Source organism: Ailuropoda melanoleuca, chromosome 15 (assembly GCF_002007445.2).
Source record: "Ailuropoda melanoleuca isolate Jingjing chromosome 15, ASM200744v2, whole genome shotgun sequence".
Taxonomy (NCBI): domain Eukaryota; kingdom Metazoa; phylum Chordata; class Mammalia; order Carnivora; family Ursidae; genus Ailuropoda; species Ailuropoda melanoleuca.
Window position 1 is genome coordinate 40,015,443 of NC_048232.1, and position 23,742 is coordinate 40,039,184.

At 37.0% G+C, this 23,742-nt stretch overlaps 1 protein-coding gene across 3 annotated transcripts in view; it reads left to right on the forward strand.

The window, feature by feature from the left end:
• Window positions 1–23,042, forward strand: part of XPOT (exportin for tRNA) — a 41,895-nt gene extending 18,853 nt beyond the window's left edge. For 2 of the 3 annotated variants that reach the window (XM_034644464.1, XM_034644465.1), the window contains exons 12-25: window positions 750–874; window positions 1,592–1,736; window positions 1,886–2,005; window positions 2,364–2,458; window positions 3,482–3,551; window positions 5,891–6,129; window positions 7,234–7,519; window positions 8,450–8,639; window positions 12,377–12,493; window positions 12,680–12,795; window positions 13,478–13,525; window positions 17,514–17,585; window positions 19,606–19,662; window positions 22,432–23,042. In XM_034644464.1, the coding sequence (XP_034500355.1) occupies window positions 750–874; window positions 1,592–1,736; window positions 1,886–2,005; window positions 2,364–2,458; window positions 3,482–3,551; window positions 5,891–6,129; window positions 7,234–7,519; window positions 8,450–8,639; window positions 12,377–12,493; window positions 12,680–12,795; window positions 13,478–13,525; window positions 17,514–17,585; window positions 19,606–19,662; window positions 22,432–22,458 (1,707 nt within the window). In that variant the 3' untranslated portion in view covers window positions 22,459–23,042. Of the gene's footprint in view, window positions 1–749; window positions 875–1,591; window positions 1,737–1,885; window positions 2,006–2,363; window positions 2,459–3,481; window positions 3,552–5,890; window positions 6,130–7,233; window positions 7,520–8,449; window positions 8,640–12,376; window positions 12,494–12,679; window positions 12,796–13,477; window positions 13,526–14,849; window positions 14,957–17,513; window positions 17,586–19,605; window positions 19,663–22,431 lie in introns of those variants that run through there. The other variant, XM_034644466.1, reaches the window with a different exon arrangement.
• The last annotated feature ends 700 nt before the right edge of the window (window positions 23,043–23,742 follow it).

The window sequence follows — 23,742 nt, forward strand, 5'->3', positions numbered from 1 at the left end:
TTTGTAAAATATTGACAGTATCATTGGTGATCATATCTCACTTTGTATGTAATAAGAGTGATGAGTCGAGGCCTGGTCAGTGGACCTCAGATCATAAGTGTCTGTGGGAGAGTGGGAATGAGTCACTTTACTCTCTGGACTTGTTCCATTCGTAAGTCTTGTCCAGGGTTGCCAGTGAGTCAGTTTACCCTCAAGCACAAGGATCATCAGCTGCTTTCTATCAACTCAGGCATCACTTATACTGTTTTGCAACGTGCTGAGAGTTCAGTTCCCCACCTGAACTTTGGATTCAAAAACTTTGGACTGTAAAAAGATAACGGTGATGATAACCAACACATTATGCACTTACAAAGAGCCAGGCTTGTTATATAAAAATATATATCTTTATATATATATCTTCATTCATAGGGTATTACAAGATACGAGGAGTATGAATAAAGTGGTGAAGTTCGCATAAAGCCCAGCGTGAACCCATTCTGGCTCTAGATTCTTGTCCTTAACCCCCTGCCTATACTGTTTCTGTCTCTAGGCTTTTGAGATCTAGGGCTGTGTTTAGAAATGCTTATTTGTGGGCAGGACAGGAAAGGCTACTAAACATAGTAAGTTTTCCTGTGTAAATAAATGTTAATGAAAAAATAAAAATACATACTAAATTTAGAAATGCAGAAAACTATATGAGAACTAACCATTTACATAAATTTTTTATGTTCTTTTAAGTTTTAAAATAAGAATTTAAAAATATATCTTAGGGTGAAGATGAAGCCATGTTTGTAGAATATAGAAAACAACTGAAGTTATTGTTGGACAGGCTTGCTCAAGTTTCACCAGAGTTACTGCTGGCTTCTGTGCGCAGAGTTTTCAGTTCTACACTGCAGTAAGTTTGTTACTGTTTTTGTAATGAGTCTACCGCTTTCCTTTTCTCTATGATAATGGTCTACAATAAATGATTCATATAACTTACTAATCGTTGTTACTTAGTAAGATCTTACATGTATCTCTGAAGCAATGCACTTGTCTCCATTTGTCTCCATTTATCTTTTTTTTAATTTCAGTGTAGTTAACATAAAGTGTTAATATTTGTTTCAGGTGTACAATATAGTGATTCAACAATTTTATACATCGTTTATTGCTTATCATAAGTGTGCTCTTAATCCCCGTCACCTGTTTCACTCATCGCCCCACTTACGTCCCCTATGGTAACCATCTGTTCTCTGTCATTAAGAGTCTGTTTTTTGGTTTGTCTGTCTGTTTTTCCTCTTGGTTCCTCTGTTTTGTTTCTTAAATTCCACATATGAGTGAAACATAGGGTATTTGTTGTTCTCTGACTGGCTTCTTTCCCTTAGCATAATACACTATAGCTCCATCCATATTAATGTTGTCTCCATTTATCATGATCCTTGTGGGGAAATACTGCTCTTTGGAATGTAAACAGTGAAGGGGATCACATCAGTTATTTCTAATTTTATTATGTAAATTTAGTTGCCTGTTAAAATTAATAATTGCTATGACTTCTTAATAATTAAAGAGGCTTTTGTTGGTATTATATAAAATGTTTATATTCACATCTCACATACATACTCTCTTTTGGTAGGAATTGGCAGACTACACGTTTTATGGAAGTTGAAGTAGCAATAAGATTGCTGTATATGTTGGCAGAAGCTCTTCCAGTATCTCATGGTGCTCACTTCTCAGGTGATGTTTCAAAAGCTAGTGCTTTGCAGGATATGATGCGAACTGTAAGTATACTACAGATAATTTATTTTGAACATAATTTTCTGTTTTCGCTTTAAGCTAGTGGGAGTTCCTTAATTTAGCATCTGTTAATATTGGGGCATTTTGATGTTACAATGAATAAGGACAGATTTCTTAACTTTTTCCTGCCCAGTTGGTAACATCAGGAGTTAGTTCCTATCAGCATACATCTGTGACATTGGAGTTCTTCGAAACTGTCGTTAGATACGAAAAGTTTTTCACAGTTGAACCTCAACACATTCCATGTGTGCTAGTAAGTATACATTTATTCTCCATATCTGGGATCTTTTTTTTTTCCAGGTATTTCAGCTAATGAGCAGATAGGATTCTGTCTTTTTAACTTTTCCCAGAGCCAAAAGTTCTCAGAAACTGTACTGACACCAACCTCTCCTCTCTTTCTTTAAAATGGACAATGTCTGGCTTAATCAGTCATCTAAAACAAGTCCTCAAGGGCCTGTTGGTGTCCTCAAGGATTACTTGTTATATATACTTGGTTCCTGCCTTCCAGGAGCTAAGAAGTAAAATTTGATACGATCAAAAATATATTGTGACAATACCAATAAAAATTTTAAGTAAGTGTAGAAATAATAAAAGTATCTCTGTTTCTTTAGATGGCTTTCTTAGATCATAGGGGTCTGCGGCATTCTAGTGCAAAAGTACGGAGCAGAACTGCTTACCTGTTTTCCAGATTTGTCAAATCTCTGAAGTAAGTACTAAATGTCAGCTGTTATGTTTACTTTTTGTTTTTAAGATTGTTAAATGAGACCCTATAAATTATTTTCTAAAAGCCTGTGGTAGATTCGGTTTTTGTCCTAAGGCTTTTTTTTTTTTTAATCAAGTTTTCTTTTTTGGTATCATAATGCTAATGACTTCTTTTACTGTTCATTAGCCAGATTCATCACTGCAAAATGATTTGTTTGCATACTTTTATGTATAACACCTGTCATCACTAATGACATTATTTATTTAACCTACAGTTTTATTGCTGTAGATTACTCTCTGACTTCTTTGAAATTCTAAAGAATGTATTTCTTTTTTTTTTTTTTTTTTTTTTTAAAGATTTTATTTATTTATTTGACAGAGATAGAGACAGCCAGCGAGAGAGGGAACACAAGCAGGGGGAGTGGGAGAGGAAGAAGCAGGCTCATAGTGGAAGAGCCTGACGTGGGGCTCGATCCCATAACGCCGGGATCACGCCCTGAGCCGAAGGCAGACGCTTAACCGCTGTGCCACCCAGGCGCCCCTAAAGAATGTATTTCTTGAATATAAACTTTTTGACCTTTCTGTTTTGTATTGTTTTTTTTTACTAGTACCATTTTCTTGGTATGAAAACTACCTTATAAGGCTTATAAGGTTGTAATTTTTAAAAAATCCTAGCTTGTCTTAATGATCACATCTGACTAGCTTAGAATTGAACTTTTTTTTTAGTTTCATCCTTTTTAAAAAGGAATTTGGGGGGCGCCTGGGTGGCACAGTGGTTAAGCGTCTGCCTTCGGCTCAGGGCGTGATCCCAGCGTTATGGGATCGAGCCCCACATCAGGCTTCACTGCTATGAGCCTGCTTCTTCCTCTCCCACTCCCCCTGCTTGTGTTCCCTCTCTCGCTGGCTGTCTCTATCTCTGTCAAATAAATTTTAAAAATCTTTAAAAATAAAAAATAAAAAGGAATTTGGTATTTTGAGCGTGATGGTTTATGTAATTGTGATTTTTTTCTTTTTTGCCTTTATTCAGTAAACAAATGAATCCTTTCATTGAGGATATTCTGAATAGAATACAAGATTTACTAGAGCTTTCTCCACCTGTAAGTATTTATCTTTCCAAATTACAGATTTTCCCCAAGTATCTTTGATGCCACACATGCCTTTAGCCTTCAAGTCCCCTTGTGGGCAGTTTTCTTAATGGAGGGTGGTGGTGGCAGGGATGAGAGGTTGTGTACAAGGATTAGTTATTTCTGTTTACTAAAATCCTGTTGATATTAGCAAAGTGTAGTAATAGAATTAATAAAAACGGAGGGCACCTGAGTGACACAGTCAGTTAAGCGTCCAACACATGGTTTTTGCTTGGGTCATGATCTCAGGTTTGTGGGATCGAGCCCTCCGTCAGGCTCTTCACCCAGCACAGAGTTTGCTTGAGCTTCTCTCTCCCTCCCTCTCTGTTCCCCCACCAAAATAAATAAATAAATAAATAAAAAATAAAAAGAATAGAAACGGAAAGGAGTTGACTGATAAATTTAGCAGAGTGAGATATGGTCTGCTCTCTCTGTTGAATGTTGAAGTATTTTATAGAAAAGGGAAAAATTCAATTTCTAAATTATTTCCTGTTTACTATAAGATCATATTAGCCATTCTAAGTGACTGCTACCATTGGATTGACTTTTGGGGGTAATTTAAAGCTTTGGGTAAAGTTTAAATGCTGGTTGATATTTTGGTATTCATTTCACAAGAAATAATTAAGCTGAGATACTTTGTAACTATGTTTTGACAGCTGCGTGTTTTTGTATACTGACATTGACTCATTTTGATGAAAGTTGCTACCAGAGCAGCCACTTGAGAAATGTTAAATATTTCTAGATAGAAATAGAAATACTTCTATCTAGAAATAATTTCTAGATAGAATAGAAAATACTTCTATTCTTTTAAGTAAATAGCAGTATTTAGAGTATGGTGGTTACATAATTTCACTGCATAAAAGATTACCCATGAATTATGTGGTTAAAGAGAATCTTTAAAAATAATAATAATAAGATTATTTATTCATTTGAGACAGAAAGATAGAGCATGAGCAGAAAGATAGAGCATGAGAGGCAGAGGGAGAAGCAAACTCCCTGCCAAGCTGGGAGCCTGACATGGCGCTCTATCCCAGGACCTGGAGATCATGACCCAGCAGAAAGCAGATGCTTAACCATCTGAGCCACCCAGGCACTACTTAAGTCTGGATTTTTTTTTTTTTTTTAAGATTTTTTTAATTTATTTGTCAGGGCACAAGTAGGGGGAGCGGCAGACAGAAGCTGTCTCCCCACCAAGCAAGGAGCATGATGTGGGACTTGATCCCAGGAACCAGAGATCATGACCTGAGCTGAAGACAGACGCTTAACCAACTGAGCCACCCAGATGTCCATCAGTCTAGATTTTAATGTAATTTTTTTTTTTTGACAGGGAGCTTTGGTATTAGATCTAGAGGGCACTGCTGATATTTTCACCCTCCTTTTGCCCTCTCTGGATGCATAAATGTGAAAAATAGGGGCACCTGGGTTGTTGAGTTGGTTAAGTGTCCAACTCTTGATTTTGGCTCAGGTCATGATCTCAGGGTTGTGAGATCAAGCCCAATGTTGGCTCACACTGCACGTGGAGCCTGCTTAAGATTCTCTTTCTTAAAAAAAAAAACAACATATATATGTGTGTGTGTGTGTATATATATATATATATATATACACACACACACATATATATGTAAAAAATAATAAAACTCATTAACAGGAATTTACCAGTATATGAGATATTTACTTGTGCTTAAATGAGAGCTATTTCTTTCGTTTGCAGTCTTATTTTCTAATGTTTTAAAGGAACACTTGCTGCGTGTGTGTGTGGATTTATTGTGTGGTTTTTATTGTTACTCAGTTCTTTTTTTTAAGATTTTATTTATTTGAGAGAGCGAGCATGAGCAGGGAGAGAGAGAAGCAGACTCCCATGCTGAGAAGGGAGCCTGACGTGGGGCTCGATCCCAGGACCCTGGGATCACGACCCGAGCCGAAGGCAGATGCTTAACCAACTGAGCCACCCAGGCGTCCCTCAAAGCACCTTTGTACATCTCGTTTTTAGTCTCTTAACAGTTGTACAAATAAGATTTTTACAAAAGAAAACAAGTTAGAAGGCTAACTAAGATTATGATATGGTAATTTCTATGGTAATTTGCAAAGTTTTATCAAGGGTAGAATTAAACCCATGACCTTTTGACCTCGAATTCAGTTTTCTTTCCATTATATGGTCCTAGGAGAAAATTTGTTTTTTTTAAGTACTTGATCTACTTTTTAATAATGAGTTGATGTGATTTTATCTCTTATGTCTGTTGGACTTACTATGCTTAAATGAGAGGAACTGAATGAACAATGGTAAACACCAAGAGGACTAAATTTCTTTCTAGGAGAATGGTTACCAGTCTTTGTTGAGCAGCGATGATCAACTGTTTATTTATGAGACAGCCGGAGTGCTGATTGTTAATAGTGAATATCCAGCTGAACGGAAACAGGCCTTAATGAGAAATCTATTAACCCCACTAATGGAGAAGTTTAAAATTCTGTTAGAAAAATTGATGCTGGCACAAGATGAAGAAAGACAGGCATCACTAGCAGATTGTCTGAACCATGCTGTTGGATTTGCCAGGTGAGTGTAATTAGAATCAAAACTGTAAATGGAGTGTCTGTACACACACACAACCATTTACTTGGATATTTTAGAATTGGGCACACACATCCATGTTTCGAAAACTGAATTGTCGAGAGAATTATCTAAACCCTTCTTCTCTAAATCCAGTGAATTAGATGATTTAGCTGAAGAAGGGAATATCACATAACATTCTGCATTTCTGGTTTGACAGCTGTCTAAATTCTTAACTCCTCTGACTTCTTTAGTATAAATTGATCGTGTATTTAGGGGGATTTAGCTGAAGAGTTTTTTGTTTTTGTTTTTCAAAAGATTGTATTTATTTATCTGTCAGAGAGAGAGCACAAGCAGGGGGAGCGGCAAGCAGAGGGAGAAGCAGGCTCCCTGTCGAGCAAGGACCCGATGCAGGGCTTAATCCCAGGACTCTGGAATCATGACCTGAGCCAAAGGCAGATGCTTAACCCACTGCGCCGCCGAGGCGTCCCTGGCTGAAGAGTTTACATAACAGTGACATATTGGGACATCTTGGATCAGTTTTGAGGCTTTTTAGCTCTCTCATTGTGTCCTGAGGACTACCCAACCTGCCTTTTCTTTCTCTCTGCCCATACATTTTATTGGCAAACCATAACAGTGTGAAAGTTGTAGTGATTGCTAATTAGAAGCTGCACAGAGAAATTGCACTACACAATACTCCAGTGCAAAAGCTAATGTTAGGTTGTGTAAATAACTTGATTCTAAAGATTGTTTTCTAAGTTTAAATCAGTAGTTTGCAGATTGTCTAGTACAGCCCAGTCATAGTAGTGGGGTTTTTTTTTTCCCCACTCTTTTCTGCATACTCTATCAGTAGGATTTTAGTAAAACATTTAGGTGCGTTCTCATTTGAAGGCTTATATTAATTACCTCTCATTCATTCAATTTGAACCCTTTCTGGAATGGCAACTGGAAACAATAGTATACAAATAACCATATTAGCTAAACATAGGAGCAGTTGTGACAGAAAATAAATATCAGTTGTGTAATTGGTTGTGCATTATTTTTCATTACTCCATAAAACTTTTATTAAAGCATAAAGTTAAAACAAGTTGCCTGATTTTGCTTGTGTAGCCGAACCAGCAAAGCTTTCAGCAACAAGCAGACCGTGAAACAGTGTGGCTGTTCCGAAGTTTATCTGGACTGTTTACAGACGTTCTTGCCAGCCCTCAGTTGTCCCTTGCAAAAGGATATTCTCAGAAGTGGAGTTCGTACTTTCCTTCATCGGATGATTATTTGCCTAGAGGAAGAAGTTCTTCCATTCATCCCATCTGCTTCAGAACACATGCTCAAAGATTGTGAAGCAAAAGACCTCCAGGAGTTCATTCCTCTTATCAACCAGATTACAGCCAAATTTAAGGTACCACAGACCTTTAGGGCTCAGAGAATTCCCTGACTTACAAATTAGATATATTGATCTTTAGATACATTTTGGCATTAGCCCTTGGTTTTGTTCTGTTTTGTTTTTTTTAATAGAAGTCGCTTGAGGGCATGGACCGTAGATATTGTTGTCATCTCCAGTGTCTGGCATACTGCCTGACACATAGGTCATGCTTAATGGATGTTTTCATAAAAACAAATCTTACCTGCTCTGTGCAAAAGAAAAGAGTCTGCTATTTTAGAAAAGCAAATGAAAATAGCATTGAGTACTAAAATGTCTAGAGGTAAATAAAAACTTGTAACTTGGGTGCCCAAGCAGGAGTTTAAAGTCAGTTTTCTTTAACAAGGAAATGTAAACCAATTTTAAGCTGGCTAATAAAAATGGCTAACACATAGTGCTTTCTGTTCAAAGTCCGTCCTGCACCTTTTTTTGCACAATAATTCATTCGATCCTCCTAACAGCCCTAGAGATAACTGTTGTATTTAATAGACAAAGAAATTGAGACAGAAATTGAAGCAATTTGCATCAAGTCACATAAAGCCTTGAGAGCCCAATCCTATAACTTCTACTTATAATTTAACAATAGAATTCATTTCTTGATAATTTAAATTTGAAAATATTCTATGGTGATATTTGATTGTGAAATATATCTGAATCCCTATTATTTTAACCTGAATCTTGAACTATAGGAAATGAGTTGAACTTAACAATTTTGAAGATTTCAATAATGTATATACTTCAATACAGATTCTTGTCCTAATATTGATATTTGCCAACAGAATTATGTAAATATATATCCTAAATAGAAACGCTGGTTAAAGGCTTTATATAAAATGTGTTTTTCTAAATTTCATATTAATATTTATCTTTCAAATTTCTGGAATAGTAATTTTTGTTTTTTATCTTCAGATACAGGTATCTCCATTTTTACAGCAAATGTTCATGCCTCTCCTTCATGCAATTTTTGAGGTATTGCTCCGACCAGCAGAAGAAAATGACCAGTCTGCTGCTTTAGAGAAGCAAATGTTGCGAAGAAGTTACTTTGCTTTCCTACAAACAGTCACAGGCAGTGGAATGAGCGAAGTCATAGCAAATCAAGGTAGGGCGCTGAGGTTATCTGCTTGGGGCCTTGTCGCTGTTGTATGTCAGTATGAGCAAGAGCTAGTTGAAGTAAATACCAAACTTTTAAAGTGGTTGTATGTTTGCCCCTGGGGTGACAGTTCATTATTATCAAGGTGGGAATCAGTTATATGTAGAGGACCTTAAAATTAATTTGTATTCGGTTCCCTTTTTCCTGGGGCAGTATTCTTTAATTGGTTCCTCAGTAGTGTAAATAGCATGGTGGCAGCTTGCCGGCATTGACCTGACAGTTGAGTCTTACTGGCCAATTTGCCATTGTGAAATTAAAAAATAAATGGGACTGTATTGATCAACATAGAGAATTTTGCTATACAAGAAATCCAGAGGGCAAAATAACAAGGGATTAGTTTTCAATGTTTTATGCTTAAAATTTAGGAGCCCAGTTAACAAAAATTGAGGGATCTTATCAATTCTGTAAATGCTTTTGTCTCGTTACACTATATGAAGTGAGAAGTTCACATTCTACAAAGCCAGTATTACCTTGATTCCAAAACCAAAGACCCCCACTAAAAAGGAGAATTATAGGCCAATATCCCTGAGGAACATGGATACAGAAGTTCTCAATAAAATACTAGCAAATCAAATTTAGCAGTACATTAAAAGAATTATTCATCATGATCAAGTAGGATTTATTCCTGGGTTGTAGAGGTGGTTCAATATTTGTCAGTCAATCAGTGTGATACGTGATATTAATAAAAGGAGGATAAGAACTGTATAATCCTGTCAATAGAGAAAGCATTTGACAAAATGCAGTATCTTTTCCTGATAAAAACCCTTCAACAAGGGGCGCCTGGGTGGCTCAGATGGTTGGGCGTCTGCCTTCAGCTTGGGTCATGATCTGCGGGTCCTGGGATCGAGCCCTGTGTGGGGCTCCCAGTTCAGCGGGGAGTCTGCTTCTCTCTCTGCCTCTCCTTCTGCTTGTGCTCCTTCTCTCAAATGAATAAATAAAATCTTTAAAAAAAAAAAATCTCAGCAAAGTAGGGATAAAGGTAACATACCTCAACATCATAAAGGCCATATACAAAATATCCACACTTAGTACTATCCTTGATGGCAAAAAACAGAGCTTTGCCCCTATGGTCAGGAACAAGACAGGGATATCCACTCGCATCATTACTATTTAACGTAGTACTGGAAGTCTTAGCCTCAGCAATCAGATGACAAAAAAAATAAAAGGCATCCAGATTGGCGAGGAAGAAGTCAAACTTTCACTATTTGCAGACAACATGATGCTCTATGTAGAAAACCCAAAAGACTCCACCAAAAAAATTGCTAGAACTCATACAGGAATTCAGCAAAGTCACAGAACATAAAATCGATGTGTAGAAATGTGTTGCATTTCTATACGCCAATAACAAAGCAGCAGAAAAAGAAATCAAGGAATCGATCCCATTTGCAATTACATCAAAAACAATAAGATACCTAGGAATAAACCTAACAAAGAATTAAAAGATCTATACTGTGAAAATTATAAAACACTTATGAAAGAAATTGAAGAGGACACAAAGAAATGGAAAAACATTCCATGCTCATGGATTGGAAGAACAAACATTGTTAAAATGCCTATATTGCCCAAAGCAATCTACATACTTAATGCAATCCCCATCAAAATACCACCAGCATTTTTCACAGTGTTAGAAAAAACAATCCTAAAATTTATATGGAACCACAAAAGACCCTGAATAGCCAAAGCAGTTCTGAAAAAGAAAAACAAAACTGGATGGAGGCCTCTCAATTCTGGATTTTAAGCTATATTACAAAGCTGCAGTCATCAAGATAGTATAGTACTGGCATAAAAACAGACACCTAGATCAATGGGACAGAATAGAAAACCCAAAAATGGACCCATAACTATATGGTTGACTGATCTTCGAAAAAGCCAGGATAGACTATCCGATGGAAAAAAAGTCTCTTCAACAAATGGTGTTGGGAAAACTAGACAGCCATATGCAGAATGAAACTGGACCACTTTCTTACATCATACACATAAATTTAAAATGGATGAAAGACCCAAATGTGAGATTGGAAATCTTCAAAATCCTGGGGGAGAACAAAGACAGAAACCTCTTTGACCTCAGCCATGGCCACTCCTTACTAGACACATCACCACAGGCAAGGAAACGAGCAAGAATGAACTATTGGGACTTCATCAAGATAAAAAGCTTCTGCATGGCAAAGGAAACAGTTGACAAAACTAAAAGACAACCGACAAAATGGGAGAAGATATTTGCAAATGTCTTATCAGATAAAGGGCTAGTATCCAAAATCTATAAAGAACTTACCAAACTCAACACCCAAAGAACAAATACCCCAATTAAGAAATGGGCAGAACACATAAAGAGACACTTTTCTAAAAATGACATCCAGATGGCTAATAGACACATGAAAAGATGCCCAACATCACTCATCATCAGGGAAATGCAAATCAAAAGCAGATGAGATACCATCTCATACCTGTCAGGATGGCTAAAATTAACACAAACAACAGGTGTTGGCAAGGATGTGGAGAAAGGGAAACCCTCTTGCACTATTATGGGAATGTAAATTGGTGCGGCCATTCTGGAGAAGAGTATGGAGGTTCCTCAACAAGTTAAAAATAGAACTGCCCTATGATCCAGCAGTTGCACTACTAGGTATTTACCCAAAGGATACAAAAATACAGATTCAAAGGGATACATGGACCTGGATGTTTATAACAGCATTATCAACAATAGCCAAACTATGGAGAGAGCCCAGGTGTCCATCAGCTGATGAATGGATAAAGAAGATGTGTCATATATATATAAAATGAAATATTAGCCATCAAAAAGAATGAAATCTTGCCATTTGCAATAACATGGATGGAGCTAGAATGTATTCTAAGTGAAATAAGTCAGAGAAAGATGAATATTGATGATCTCACTCATGGAATTTAAGAGAGAAAATATGAACATATGGAAATAGGGAAAAAGAAAAAAGAGCAAAACAAGCTATAAAAGACTCAACGATAACAAGGTTGACGGAGGGAGGTGTGTGGGGGTGGGCTAGATGGGTGATGGGTATTAAGGAGGGCAGTTGTGAAGAGCACTGGGTGTTGTATGTAAGTGATGAATCATTGAGTTCTACTCCAAAAACTAATGTTGCACTGTATGTTAACTACCTAAAATTTAAATTAAAAAAAAATTTTAAAAATTTTAAATAAATTAAATAAAAATAGAAGTTAATTAAATTACCCAAAAATAAAAATTAAAAGAAACAGCGAGGGGTGCCTGTGTGGCTCAGTCAGTTAAACGTCTGTGATCCTGGAGTCCTGGGATCAAGCCCTGTGTCGGGCTCCCTGCTCAGAAGGGAGTCTGCTTCTCTCTCTGCCTCTGCCCCTCCCCGTGCTCCATTTCTCTCTCTCTCTCTGTCAAATAAATAAATAAATAAAATCTTAAAAAAAGAAAAGAAAAGAAACAACGAAGTGAGTGCTTCAGGTTGCCTTTCTAGGTCTTTTTAAAATTAAGCTCAGGGCGCCTGGGTGTCTGTCTCAGTCCGTTAAGTGTCGGACTCTTGGTTTTGGCGCAGGTCAGGATCTCAGGGTTGTGAGGTGGAGCCCCATGTCAGGTTCCCTGCTCGGTGGAGAGTCCACTGGAAGATTCTCCCACTCCCCCCACTCACGTTCTCTCTCTCTAAAGTAAATAAATCTTTAAACCCAAGTTTTTTTTTTCTCTTCAGGTGCAGAGAATGTGGAACGAGTGCTGGTTACGGTTATCCAAGGAGCAGTTGAATATCCAGATCCAATTGCACAGAAAACATGTTTCATCATCCTCTCCAAGTTGGTAGAACTCTGGGGTAAGGATTTTAAAAAATAAAAACAAAAAAACAAAAAACTTCATTCCACGACTTGTTTCCTGAGACCCTTAGAGGTGAGATGGAACCCTAGCTCTAACACAGACAAGGAGCTGGGAGTTGACTTCCCCAGGGGTAACTAATTGACTTTCTTTTTGTACAAGATGAAAATCTGAATTCTCTTGACAGGAGGTAAAGATGGACCAGTGGGATTTGCTGATTTTGTTTATAAGCACATTGTCCCCGCATGTTTCCTAGCACCTTTAAAACAAACCTTTGACCTGGCAGATGCACAGACAGTGTTGGTAAGCACCTAGGAATCTTTGTTTACCTCGTGTACATCTTGTGTACTCTGACTCACAATTCTTTAATGCCAGGTTGACCATATTAATCTCATTGCTGTTATTTTTTTAATTAATTTCAAATTAGGATTCATTTTTAAAAGGTTGATGATAACTTCTGGACCTTTTGTAGATTCTTACTGAATCCTGATACTAAAGTTCAATATATAAAATCCAGCTCCTTCAGCTTTAACAGCCTGCAACTCCTCTTTTTTTAGGACCATGAAAGGGTACATGATACAAGCACTCATTAAAACTCAATTGAGTTACTACTTTATATTACTTTCATTCTAAACCTTGCGCTTAATGGTTTTTTCCTAACCATTAAGAGTAACTTTCTTTTGCTTGGGTGATAGTTTCCCTAGAGCTCATTTTCGGAATACTAATGTCAAGCAGTGCCCTTTGCTCATTTCCCCAAAACCAAGTAAAAGCTAGATTTTATGATTTCATATACTGCATTAAGACAGCATTTTTGTATTTTTTCCTTTTTCTGTCCAACCTACTTATTCCATATGCCTGTCACTTTCCTTCCTCTGTCCCTTGTTTGGGAGTAGTTGTTAATGAGCGGTGGCCAGGGAAATAGAGACAAGTGAGATCAGTAACCAAACATTGAGTGTTTTAAAGTTCTCACACTTGTTTTTCATAGGCTTTGTCTGAGTGTGCGGTAACATTGAAAACAATTCATCTCAAACGGGTAAGCCTTGCACTCTGTGCCCCTTCGTTTTCGTCATTCATGTAGATTTGTTATGGTTTTAATTGTGTTTGACTTGTCTTGTTGCTGTATCTTTTGTAAAAGTTGATTTAGTTCTGTCTTTTTTGAACATGAGGAAAGGGTTGAATGAAAGTAACAGTATCTATTACTGTCCTTTATGTTTCAGGTCACAAGTTTAAAATGTATGTTTGTTTTGGTTTGACAAAGAATGTGAAAAATTATAAAAAGATTCACATTTCATGACTGAGTTGGCTCTTCACAGCCAGATTTCTCCAAATTCTTAGTATTATAAATGGTTCTAAGTGCCTCAGTACTTAGAATGTTTTGTTCTCCTTGTCAGTCTAATCACTTGTAAAATTGTCAATGATTCTGGGCTAACTCCAGCTGGTGAATTGTTTACCTTGTACAGTATTTTTTAGTAACATGAATTGATTGTGAACATTTAAAAATCAGGTACTGGGGCGCCTGGCCGGCTCAGTCAGTGGAGCACACAACTCTTGATTCAGGATTGTGAATTTGAGCCCCATGTTGGGCATGGAGCCTACTTTAAAAATTAATAAAATTTTGAAAGTAAAATCAGGTATTTTTTTAAAAAAGAAAAATTCCCGGGGCACCTGGGTGGCTCAGTCGTTAAGCGTCTGCCTTCGGCTCAGGACGTGATCCCGGTGTTCCGGGATCGAGCCCCACATCAGGCTCCTCCACTGGAAGCCTGCTTCTTCCTCTCTCACTCCCCCTGCTTGTGTTCCCTCTCTCTCTGGCTGTCTCTATCTCTGTCAAATAAATAAATAAAATCTTTAAAAAAAAAAAAAAGAAAGAAAGAAAAATTCCCATCTCCAACTTCTCTCAAAGCCAGGATGCCAACAAAGGACTGGCATTTCCACAGAGCAGCTTCCCCCACCCCCCAAAAAAGTATTCACCAGTCTCCATGCAGTCCACTCCCTCATTTGAACTTGAGTTTTTTATTCTGATACAGATTTGAAAGGTTTTCATTTCTGCAGCATTTTCTCTATGCCTACAATGCTAGGGTAAAGAGTATGTGGGGACTGGGCGGGGGGAGGGGGGTAGCAGGGGAGCTGTATAAAGATGAACTAAGTTTAAAAGTCCCTAAAAATTTTGGGGACTTAGAATCAGGGGACACGATGTGTAAATAACTCAGTGGGTTAAGTACTTGAGTAGAGATACATTAAATTAATACATCTGTGTTGAATGTAATACTGTGAGACTAAAGGTGAGCACCAGTTTTGCCTATGATGGCAGTCTAAGAAAGCCCTAGGAAAGAAGTGGATTTGGTTTTGTTTTTTGATAGGCCTTAAGACACAATTGGACTGATAAGAGGAGGAGCTGTCATTCTGGGCGAAGTTAAGCAGCTATGTGAGGACAGAGAAGACGTTGCCTTGTGGATTTGATAGAAAGTAAGAGAATTACCCTGTTTAGCTCAAGTAGGGAGGTAGAAGTAACAGCTAAAAAGTAAAATATGATTAGGTGGTAAAAAGCCTTGTGTTATGTATGAAAAGTTGGGAAGTCAGTGGGCACTTCAGTTACAATTTAGGATGGGTTGGAAACCTATTCAGAGAGCAGGTTGGAATATGGGTCTGAAGCAGTTAAAACTAAATACTGATTTGGAGTCCACAGTGCGTAGTCAAGGCGAAGTGGTAGGAATGAATGAGACTTTCTAAGACCAGAAGAGAAAAAACCCTGGCTAAAGCAAGAGTCAAGAGAAAGCTAGAAGTAGAACCAGAGGTACAAATGCTAAGAGAACAGAGTCATAAGAGAGCATGCTGGAAAGTCGGGGCGGGGCGGGGGGACCTGGCTGTCTTAGTTGGTGGAGTGTGTGGCTCTTAATCATGGGGTTGTGAGTTTGAGCCTCACATTGGGTGTAGAGATTACTTAAAAATAAAATCTTAGGGAAAAAAAAAAAAGGAAAATCAAGGAGGATGAAGAATGAATAGAAAGAGTAAGAATGGTATTTACGATTCAGAAGTATTTGGTTCTTGGAAGCTCTAATTTGGACACACAGAACTGAATCAAACAATATTCTATTTGAAAATGTTTCCCTTGGTTCTATTTTCTCATTTATTCATTTGACTGATTTCCTCTTGAGGTACACATTTACTTTTCCTGATTTAAAAACAACAACAACAACAACACCACTCCATTTTTAAGTGAGAACAGTGGGTTATATGAGGTGATGGGCAGTGCACAGGCTGTAAATATAGGAGAGTATACTGGAGAAAACGGTGAGGGGCACCTGGCTGGCTCAGTCGGTAGAGCATGCGACTCTTGATCTTGGGGTCGTGAGTTCAAGCCCCATGTTGTGCGTAGAGCTTACTTTAAAAAGGTAGAGAAGGAGAGAAGGTGAAAAGTCAGCTATACTTTGAATAACTTGCATTTTGCAGTGAAATGCGGCCAAAAAAAAAAAAAAAAGCAAAAACAAAAAACCAAAAACGTGAGAAGGAATGTAGAAGGGATCTGAGAAACTTTCACAAACATTGTATTGTTAGCTCCTCCGAATTAGGAATAGCTTTCCTTTGAAAGGGCATTAAATTATGCTGTAGGTCCATTGGGTTAGAGGAGCAGGAGTCAGGGTAGAGGAAGAAACAAAAAATTCTTTGATTCAGCAGTATATTAAACAGGAAATTCAACTGTTAAGGCAGGGAAAAGTGCATTGAAGAGAGATGGATTGATTTTTTTTTTTTTTTGGATGATGATGGTTTCATTTCGATAACTGTTATTTTCAGTTGGACCGGGGTTGGAGTCATCAACATATTAAATCTTTAAATCAGATTCAGGTTTGAAAGTGAGAATAGCTTGTGTGTGTGTGTGTGTGTGTGTGTAGTACTGGATTTATTCCATTTGCTTTAGGCCACCTTCTTGAATGCATTGCTATAGGAAACATTTTCAAATTGTATCCTAAGTTCCTTTGTAGCTTCTGAGAAGGGGTAGGGGCTTGGGATTAGTTCGTAGAATAGTTCTGCCTTCCCTCCACTAAGTTTACAAAACAAACGAACAAAACACAAAAAACAGAACACTATTGTAATTTTTAGCATCCAGAAGTGCTAAAAGATGGCAGAGAAGAGCAATGGTTTTAGAAATCAGGTGACCTGCTTTTCAGTACAGATGAAATCAACAACACACTGGGCAAATCACCCTGTCTTTCTCGGTCTTGGTTTCTTCATGTGGCTTTTTAATTCCTGTTCCCTGAACAGGAAAAAGGCAGGTGTACTTTTTTGTTGTTACCTCTTAACATCATTTCGTTCTTTCTTGCTTGTATTTTAGTTTCTCAGGATGGTTACTACCTAGCACTTGCCCAAAAGCTTCCCCTCATGTACCCACAGACACCACATAATCCACCCAGTGGTAGATTGAACAAGCGCACCTCTGTTTGCTTTCTTCTTTCAGTGTTTGGAAGACTCTGGCATTGTTACTTCCCTGATTTAGAAGAATATTTGTGTAATCTTCACTATATAATGCCAAGTAATGTTAACATGTAGTGAATGCTAAGCACTGTTCTAAAAGCTTTACATTTCTTAGCTCATCCACTCCTCACAATATTCCATGTTTCAGATTGGAAAACTGAGGCTCAAGTTAAGTAACCTGCTCAAGTTACCAGAAATTTGCCAGGGTGAGGCCTCAAACCAAAGCAGTCTGGCTCCAGACTATATTCTTCTTTTTTTTTTTTTTAAGATTTTATTTATTTATTTGACAGCACAAGCAAGGGGAGCAGAGAGGGAGAGGGCGAAGCAGGCTCTCCACTGAGCAGGAAGACTGACACGGGGCTCAATCCCAGGACCCCGGGATCATGACCCAATCTGAAGGCAGTTGCTTAACCAACTGAGCCACCCAGGCACCCCCAGACTCTTCTTAATAACAATAGTGTATTGTGTTTGACGTATACATGTGTCATTCTAATTTCGCTTTATGCATTATTAATATCAAAATAATTCAGTTATAATTATCTTTTGATTTTCAGGGCCCAGAATGTGTTCAGTATCTTCAACAAGAATACCTGCCTTCCTTGCAGGTAGCTCCAGAAATAATTCAGGTAAGAGCTGTCAGAGCAGATACTCCTCTTAATTTAATTAAAGAAATATGACTATGTAGTTCGATCTAAATTTTGATTCAAGAAAGTTAAACTGCAAAAAAAAAAAAAGAAAAAGAAAAAAACCGCATTCAACTTGATGTTTTACTGTATACAGGACCACAGAGTTCAAACTTCAGAGGTATATGAAATTGAATGGGAGAAAATTATATTTTCATTTTCACTAACCTTTGACCAAAAGTTTAACTTCCTACCATTGTGTAGGTGACAAATCACAAATCACAGTAGCATTTGCATTGCCTGTGACTTTGTCACCAATAGAAATCACAGATATTTTTGTGTCACATTAGTTGTTCCAGGGATCTCTCAATACTGTTTATACTTCAAGATACTGAAATTATGAGTTCTTAAGATACACCACTAGACCTTGTTATCTGAGTCAGTAAGTCTTCTTATTCTAGCACATACCAAAATATTTTTTGATAACCATTATAATTCGTTTTCTCTGTAATCCCATGTATTATAAATTTTAAATTATAGATTTTAAAAAACATTCTAAAAAGAGTCCAGTAGGCTCCCCCGGACTGCCAAAGAACACCACAACACAAGCCTGTTGTGAAGATTTGTGCTAGGTAGTTCATTTTACATACGCTTTATCCATGCTTAATTTGTAAATCTGAAACTATATTGTCAAGTATCTGGAAAGCAATCTTACATTTTTACACTATTGCAAAGTAATTTTTTTAATGGCATTCAGTGATGTCTTTGGCATGTAGTTACCCAGACTTGCACAATAGCACATAGATCTAATTGAGGTATCAAAGTTTTGATTACAGATCTCTTCGTCGTTGTCTAAGAATTGTTTTTTCACCAACAGTATTCTTAAAAAGTTTTTATAATGCTATTTTATGAAAGACATTGAAAAAATTGAATGAAAAATAGGGTAGGTCTTGCATAAGAGTGATCATAAAATTCAGTTTTAATGAATTTATGATCTCTTATTTCATGACATACCATCTTTAAAGGTATTAATGAATTTTCTCAGCTATAATTTGTTACATAAGAAAGATAATGTTTTAATGAAAGGAATAAATTACTAATTACTCACATGATCTTAATGTCCATCAAAAATAGAAATATACCAGATTGCTAAGTAAAGCAAAATTATATTTCTGTCTAATAATTTGATTATAAAAGATAAGCATTCCCAGTTTTCCCTTTTTCATATGCCTTCTGACAACACTTTGCAGAATTCTATTAGAGAGACTTAACCTCTTTTTCTTTTGGTCAAGCTCTGCTTAGTTACCATTCTTACTATGTGAGAACAGTCAGAGCAATGTAGTTTTTATCCCATTCTCCCTTCTCAGGCATGAGTCAGCCTTGTTTAGGAGAGCCATGTTCTCAAAAGTGAAAGTAGCCTATATCTGACAAGTATTACATTTGAAAATGCCATAGAACCTTTTTTGGTGAGGAACTGTTGTAGTTGACTTTGATAAGTTACCGTACTACTACTGTAGATTTAAAGCAACTTAAATGCCTTTCGACAGATGAATGGATAAGTGAAATGTAGTATATACATGCAGCGGAATATTATTCAGCCTTAAAGGACATCCTGTTACATGCTACAACATGAATGAACCTTGAGGACATTATGCTAAATGAAATAAGCCAGCACAAAAAGAGACATACTGCATAATTCCACCTATATGAAGTATCTAAAGTAGTCCAACCCTTAGGAACAGAAAGTAGAATGGTGGTGGCCTCGGGTGTATTGGGGGGGGAATTGATGTTCAGTGGGTATAGTTTCAATTTTATAAGGTGAAAAGTTCTAGAGCTCTTTTGCACAACAGTGCATATAGTTAATGCTAATGTACCGTACATACAAAAAAAAAAAAGGTGGTTAAGATGATCAGTTATGTTTTTTTTAAATCACAATTCAAAAAAGAAAACTGTGGATTTGAATTACACTGAATTTAGTACAATTAGATTCATTCTCTTTCTCCCTCCTATCTTGGCCCCTCAGGAGTTTTGTCAAGCGCTTCAACAGCCTGATGCTAAGGTTTTTAAAAATTACTTAAAGGTAGGTATTTGGAATACTTACACATCTTCGTACAATTAGGTAATACTTTAGAGCAGAAAGAGAATACATATTACAGGATACTGTGTCATACTGTAGTCTTACCAATTATTACTTATTTGGGATGTCTTCTAAAACCTTCTAAAAATCTGTAGTTACAGATGTTATACTTCAGAGTTTTCTCTAAAGCCCCTTTCAACTGAGTTCTTAGAAAAGATCATGAAAAGTGAAGTAAGCACACTCTGTACATGCTTGAACATACTATGAAAATACCAGTTTCCTTTTACAGTTTGTGATGTAATTAAATAGGAACTACAGGGTTGAGACAACAAGTAATGTTTAAGAACATGTGCCCATATTGAGTTGAAAGAAAGGAGCTAAAAATATATAAAAACAGAAGTATGGGTTACTTGGTTATATCCTATTTTTGAAACTTCTGAAGTGTAAAAGGGACAAAGAATCCTAAGGTGTGGCAGTCAGGGCTCTTTTTACAGTCATTAATTGAGTGAATTTTTTCTTTTAAAGATTTTATTTATTTGAGAGAGAGAGAGCACGTGGGGGAGGAGTGAGGGGGGGTGGCGGCAAGAATCTTCAGCAGACTCCACTTAGCGTGGAGCCTGATGCGGGCTGGATCTCACAACCCTGAGACCATGACCTGAGCCAAAACCAAGAGTTGGATGCTTAACCGACTGAGCCACCCAGGCACCCCACAAATTGAGTGAATTTTTTAAAAAACACCCCAAGTTGGCAAGAAGTACCAAATGTTTATTTGGTATTCATATTTACAGTTTAAATCATGAGGCAGAACCATCTTGCTGTCACCCAGTTAGTCATTCATTACTCCATGATGGCTTTTTATGTAACAGGTACTATGCTAACTGCTGCAGATAACCACATGAGTTACTTTTCTTGCCGATAAAGAGCTCGTGTTCTGGAAATAAAATTTCAGTGTGACAGTATGAAGAGCTGTTCTTTGTTTCTGTTACCTTCATTCAACAAATTTGAGGACAAAACACGATGCTGAATATATTGGTAGCAGGTGACTTAATGGATGACTACTTGGTTCTTTTGTCCAGGGCATTCAATAGAATTCATAAGTCAGGGCCTTTGCTGAGGAAATAAGTGTGTCGTGCTTTGACTTTGCTTCTGTAACAACTTTCCTTGTCAGTTTTTTCCCTGTTAGTAGTTTGTGAGCTTAAGCTGACAGGAGTTTGTGAGAAGAATATTAGAAGTTGCTGTTGATCATTAGGAACCCTCCCAATCCCATCTCCCTATAAAAGGAAAGTGCCTGTGGACGTAACATCTGTTAAATAAGTGATCCACCTGCGTGGAAGGACTGTGAAAAGTTGTAACTCTCTGTTAAAGGTATCTGTAACAGCAGATCCAGGTACAGTGTAGCGGGCTTGTGCTCCGAACATAGTAATTCATCCAGCTGCATTTAGAAAAAGTCTTCCTCCCAAGCCCAACTTTTTTTTGGTGTGAGCATTATCTCCAGGATAGCACTGTTCTTGTTGGGAAAAGTGAAGTTTCTTCTTTTGTGCCTACTCTCTTTAGAAGTGATCGATCCTTAGATCTTCCAGATTCTGTCCTCACTCTGAACTTGCTGTCTCCACTGCTGCTACTCTGGTGTGGATTTGGGTTCTCTCACGCCAATATCCCTTCCCTTGTAGCCGAGCTGAGCTGTTTGAAAACCCTGAACAGTCCTCTGAAATTCATTCCCCTTCATTCCCCTTACACTCTTCATAAACCTATATTGTTGACTAAAAATAAGTTCATGTTCTTAATTTGACATTCAGGGTTTGTTTTTTTTTCATATTCTGATCTCAGACTGCCTTTCTGGTTTCTTTTGCCAGAATTGTCTTGCTATTCTTGCTGTTCTTCAAAAATTCTGCCTTATTAGCAACCCTCCTCCTTTATGAATTCTACCCATTCTTTTAGGCTTGCCTCAAGCATGGCCTCTTTGTAAGGCTTTGTTTTGCTCATGTAGTGATCATTCTTCTCTTCACTTAGTCAATAGATTATTTGTTAAATAAATGCCTGATCTACTAGGTGCTAAGGATACAATGATCAATACAGTCCTTCGTGAGTTTATTGCCAGTAGTCTTTCCAGTGCTCACTTAACATGTACCTAACTATGGGGGCGCCTGGCTGGCTTAATCTTGGGATCCTGAGTTCATGCCCCACATTGGGTGCAGAGATTACTTAAAAATAAAATCTTTATTTAAAAACAACGACAACAACAAAAAACATGTGCCTAACTATGGAAGGTAGTTTGTAATACTGGACCTGTCCCTAGCACAACGTCTAGCTTATTCATTCATGGTCTCAAATGTTGAATTGCAAGTGTTTTTTAATAGTCAAATAAATGGTAAATTCCTTAAAGGAAAACAGCTGCTATCTTTAGCTTTGATTTGTTTCTTCTTCCTCAAAATTTAATTTCCCAGTATTAGCTATGACAGTGTCCCAATCAGCAAAAGGTATAAAGAGCATGTTCTCCTCTGACCACTTGCATTCTCATCGCATTAGAGTTAATAACCATATTTTCACTAGTGACACTAGATAACTAATGTCAACATAAGTTATCTGCAGATTTTATCAAATTGTCCAGAATAGAGAGTTCTTGTACCATGTGTGGATTTATGCAATATGTGAAATGTTCTAAAGATTGATTAACAAAAGAGTGACTGGCACTTACTGACTTGGAGCCATTCTTCAGGTGAAAGGTGGTATCTTCTGACATCAGTACTAATTGTACTAATACTTTATTTACAGGTATTCTTCCAGAGAGCAAAGCCCTAAGGACTGGATCTCCCTGTGCCTACTTTATGATCAGGAATTCCAGTTAATTTATAAAGAAGCAGTTTTGTGTGCCATTCACACTGGTCTTTTTAACATTGCTTTAAGCTTATTGCAGTATATGTATTGGGATTTTTCTGTAAAATGGGTGTAATTTTCTCTGAATACAGGTATGTGACAACAAGAGAAGTTGCTTGCATGCCAGTTCAAATTGTTCTGTATAAAAATGCTGTTAAAAGATACAGCACGATTATCCTAGTATCTTTTTTTTTTTACTTGAAACGTTAAATCCTTTATAAAGACCATAGCAGGAAAACAGTGTACTTTTTTTTCAATTGCTAAATATAAAATGTTTGAAAATTTTAATTTTCTTTTACGTATGCCATCTCAAAAAATGGGGGGGATACAACAAATCAAAACTAATGTTTTGTAGATAGCCATTACATTTCTTTAAACGAAACAGATGCCAATGTGTGTTCTACGAAAGAGAATGGTTTCATAAATTAACTGATTTACGAGTAGGTACCAGTGTTACACAATTTTTATAAAAAAATAAAATAAAAATAAATTTTACGTAGTGAAATCTACCAAGTGTTTTTTGGCATTATTATTATAAATTGACTTCAGTCTTATTTTCTCATCTCTCCCTGATTTCCCATTTAAAGAATTGCACATATAAGCTTATAGATGATTTATCTGTGCTCCCAAAAGGTTACATGCAACTTAGTTCTCTTAGATTCTTTTTAAAATGCTTTAAAAAGCCAATTTCAATATGTTAATAGAATTTAAAATCCAATTTTCCCCTCTTTTATTGGATTTACTTAGGACACTATACTTATGTGTTGATGCTTAGAAATAGCTGCCCATTTAGTTACTAGAAGTACTTTTCCCCCATTTTTATCCATGACTCTGCAAGCAAGCAAGAGGAAAAATAATAGTATCAGTAAGTAGTGTTAGGAAAATAAGAGAGGAGGGATAAACTGAACAGCAGAATTATGTTACTACAGTCATTGGGGAGGGTATATGTTGTAATGAGCACTGGGTATTATACTGATGAATCACAGACCTGTACCCCTGAAACAAATAATACATTATATGTTAATTGAATTTAAAGAAAGAGAGAGGGAGAAAGGAAGGAAGGAAGGAATAAAATTACTACAGTCATTTAAGATTAAATTCTAAAAGCTCAAGTAAGATTTTAGGGGAGGGTTTTTTTTAACCTTTGGCCCCTGTGGTTCCCCTAAAGGTTTCATGATGGCCTTCAGTGGTCTATAAACTCCCTAAAAC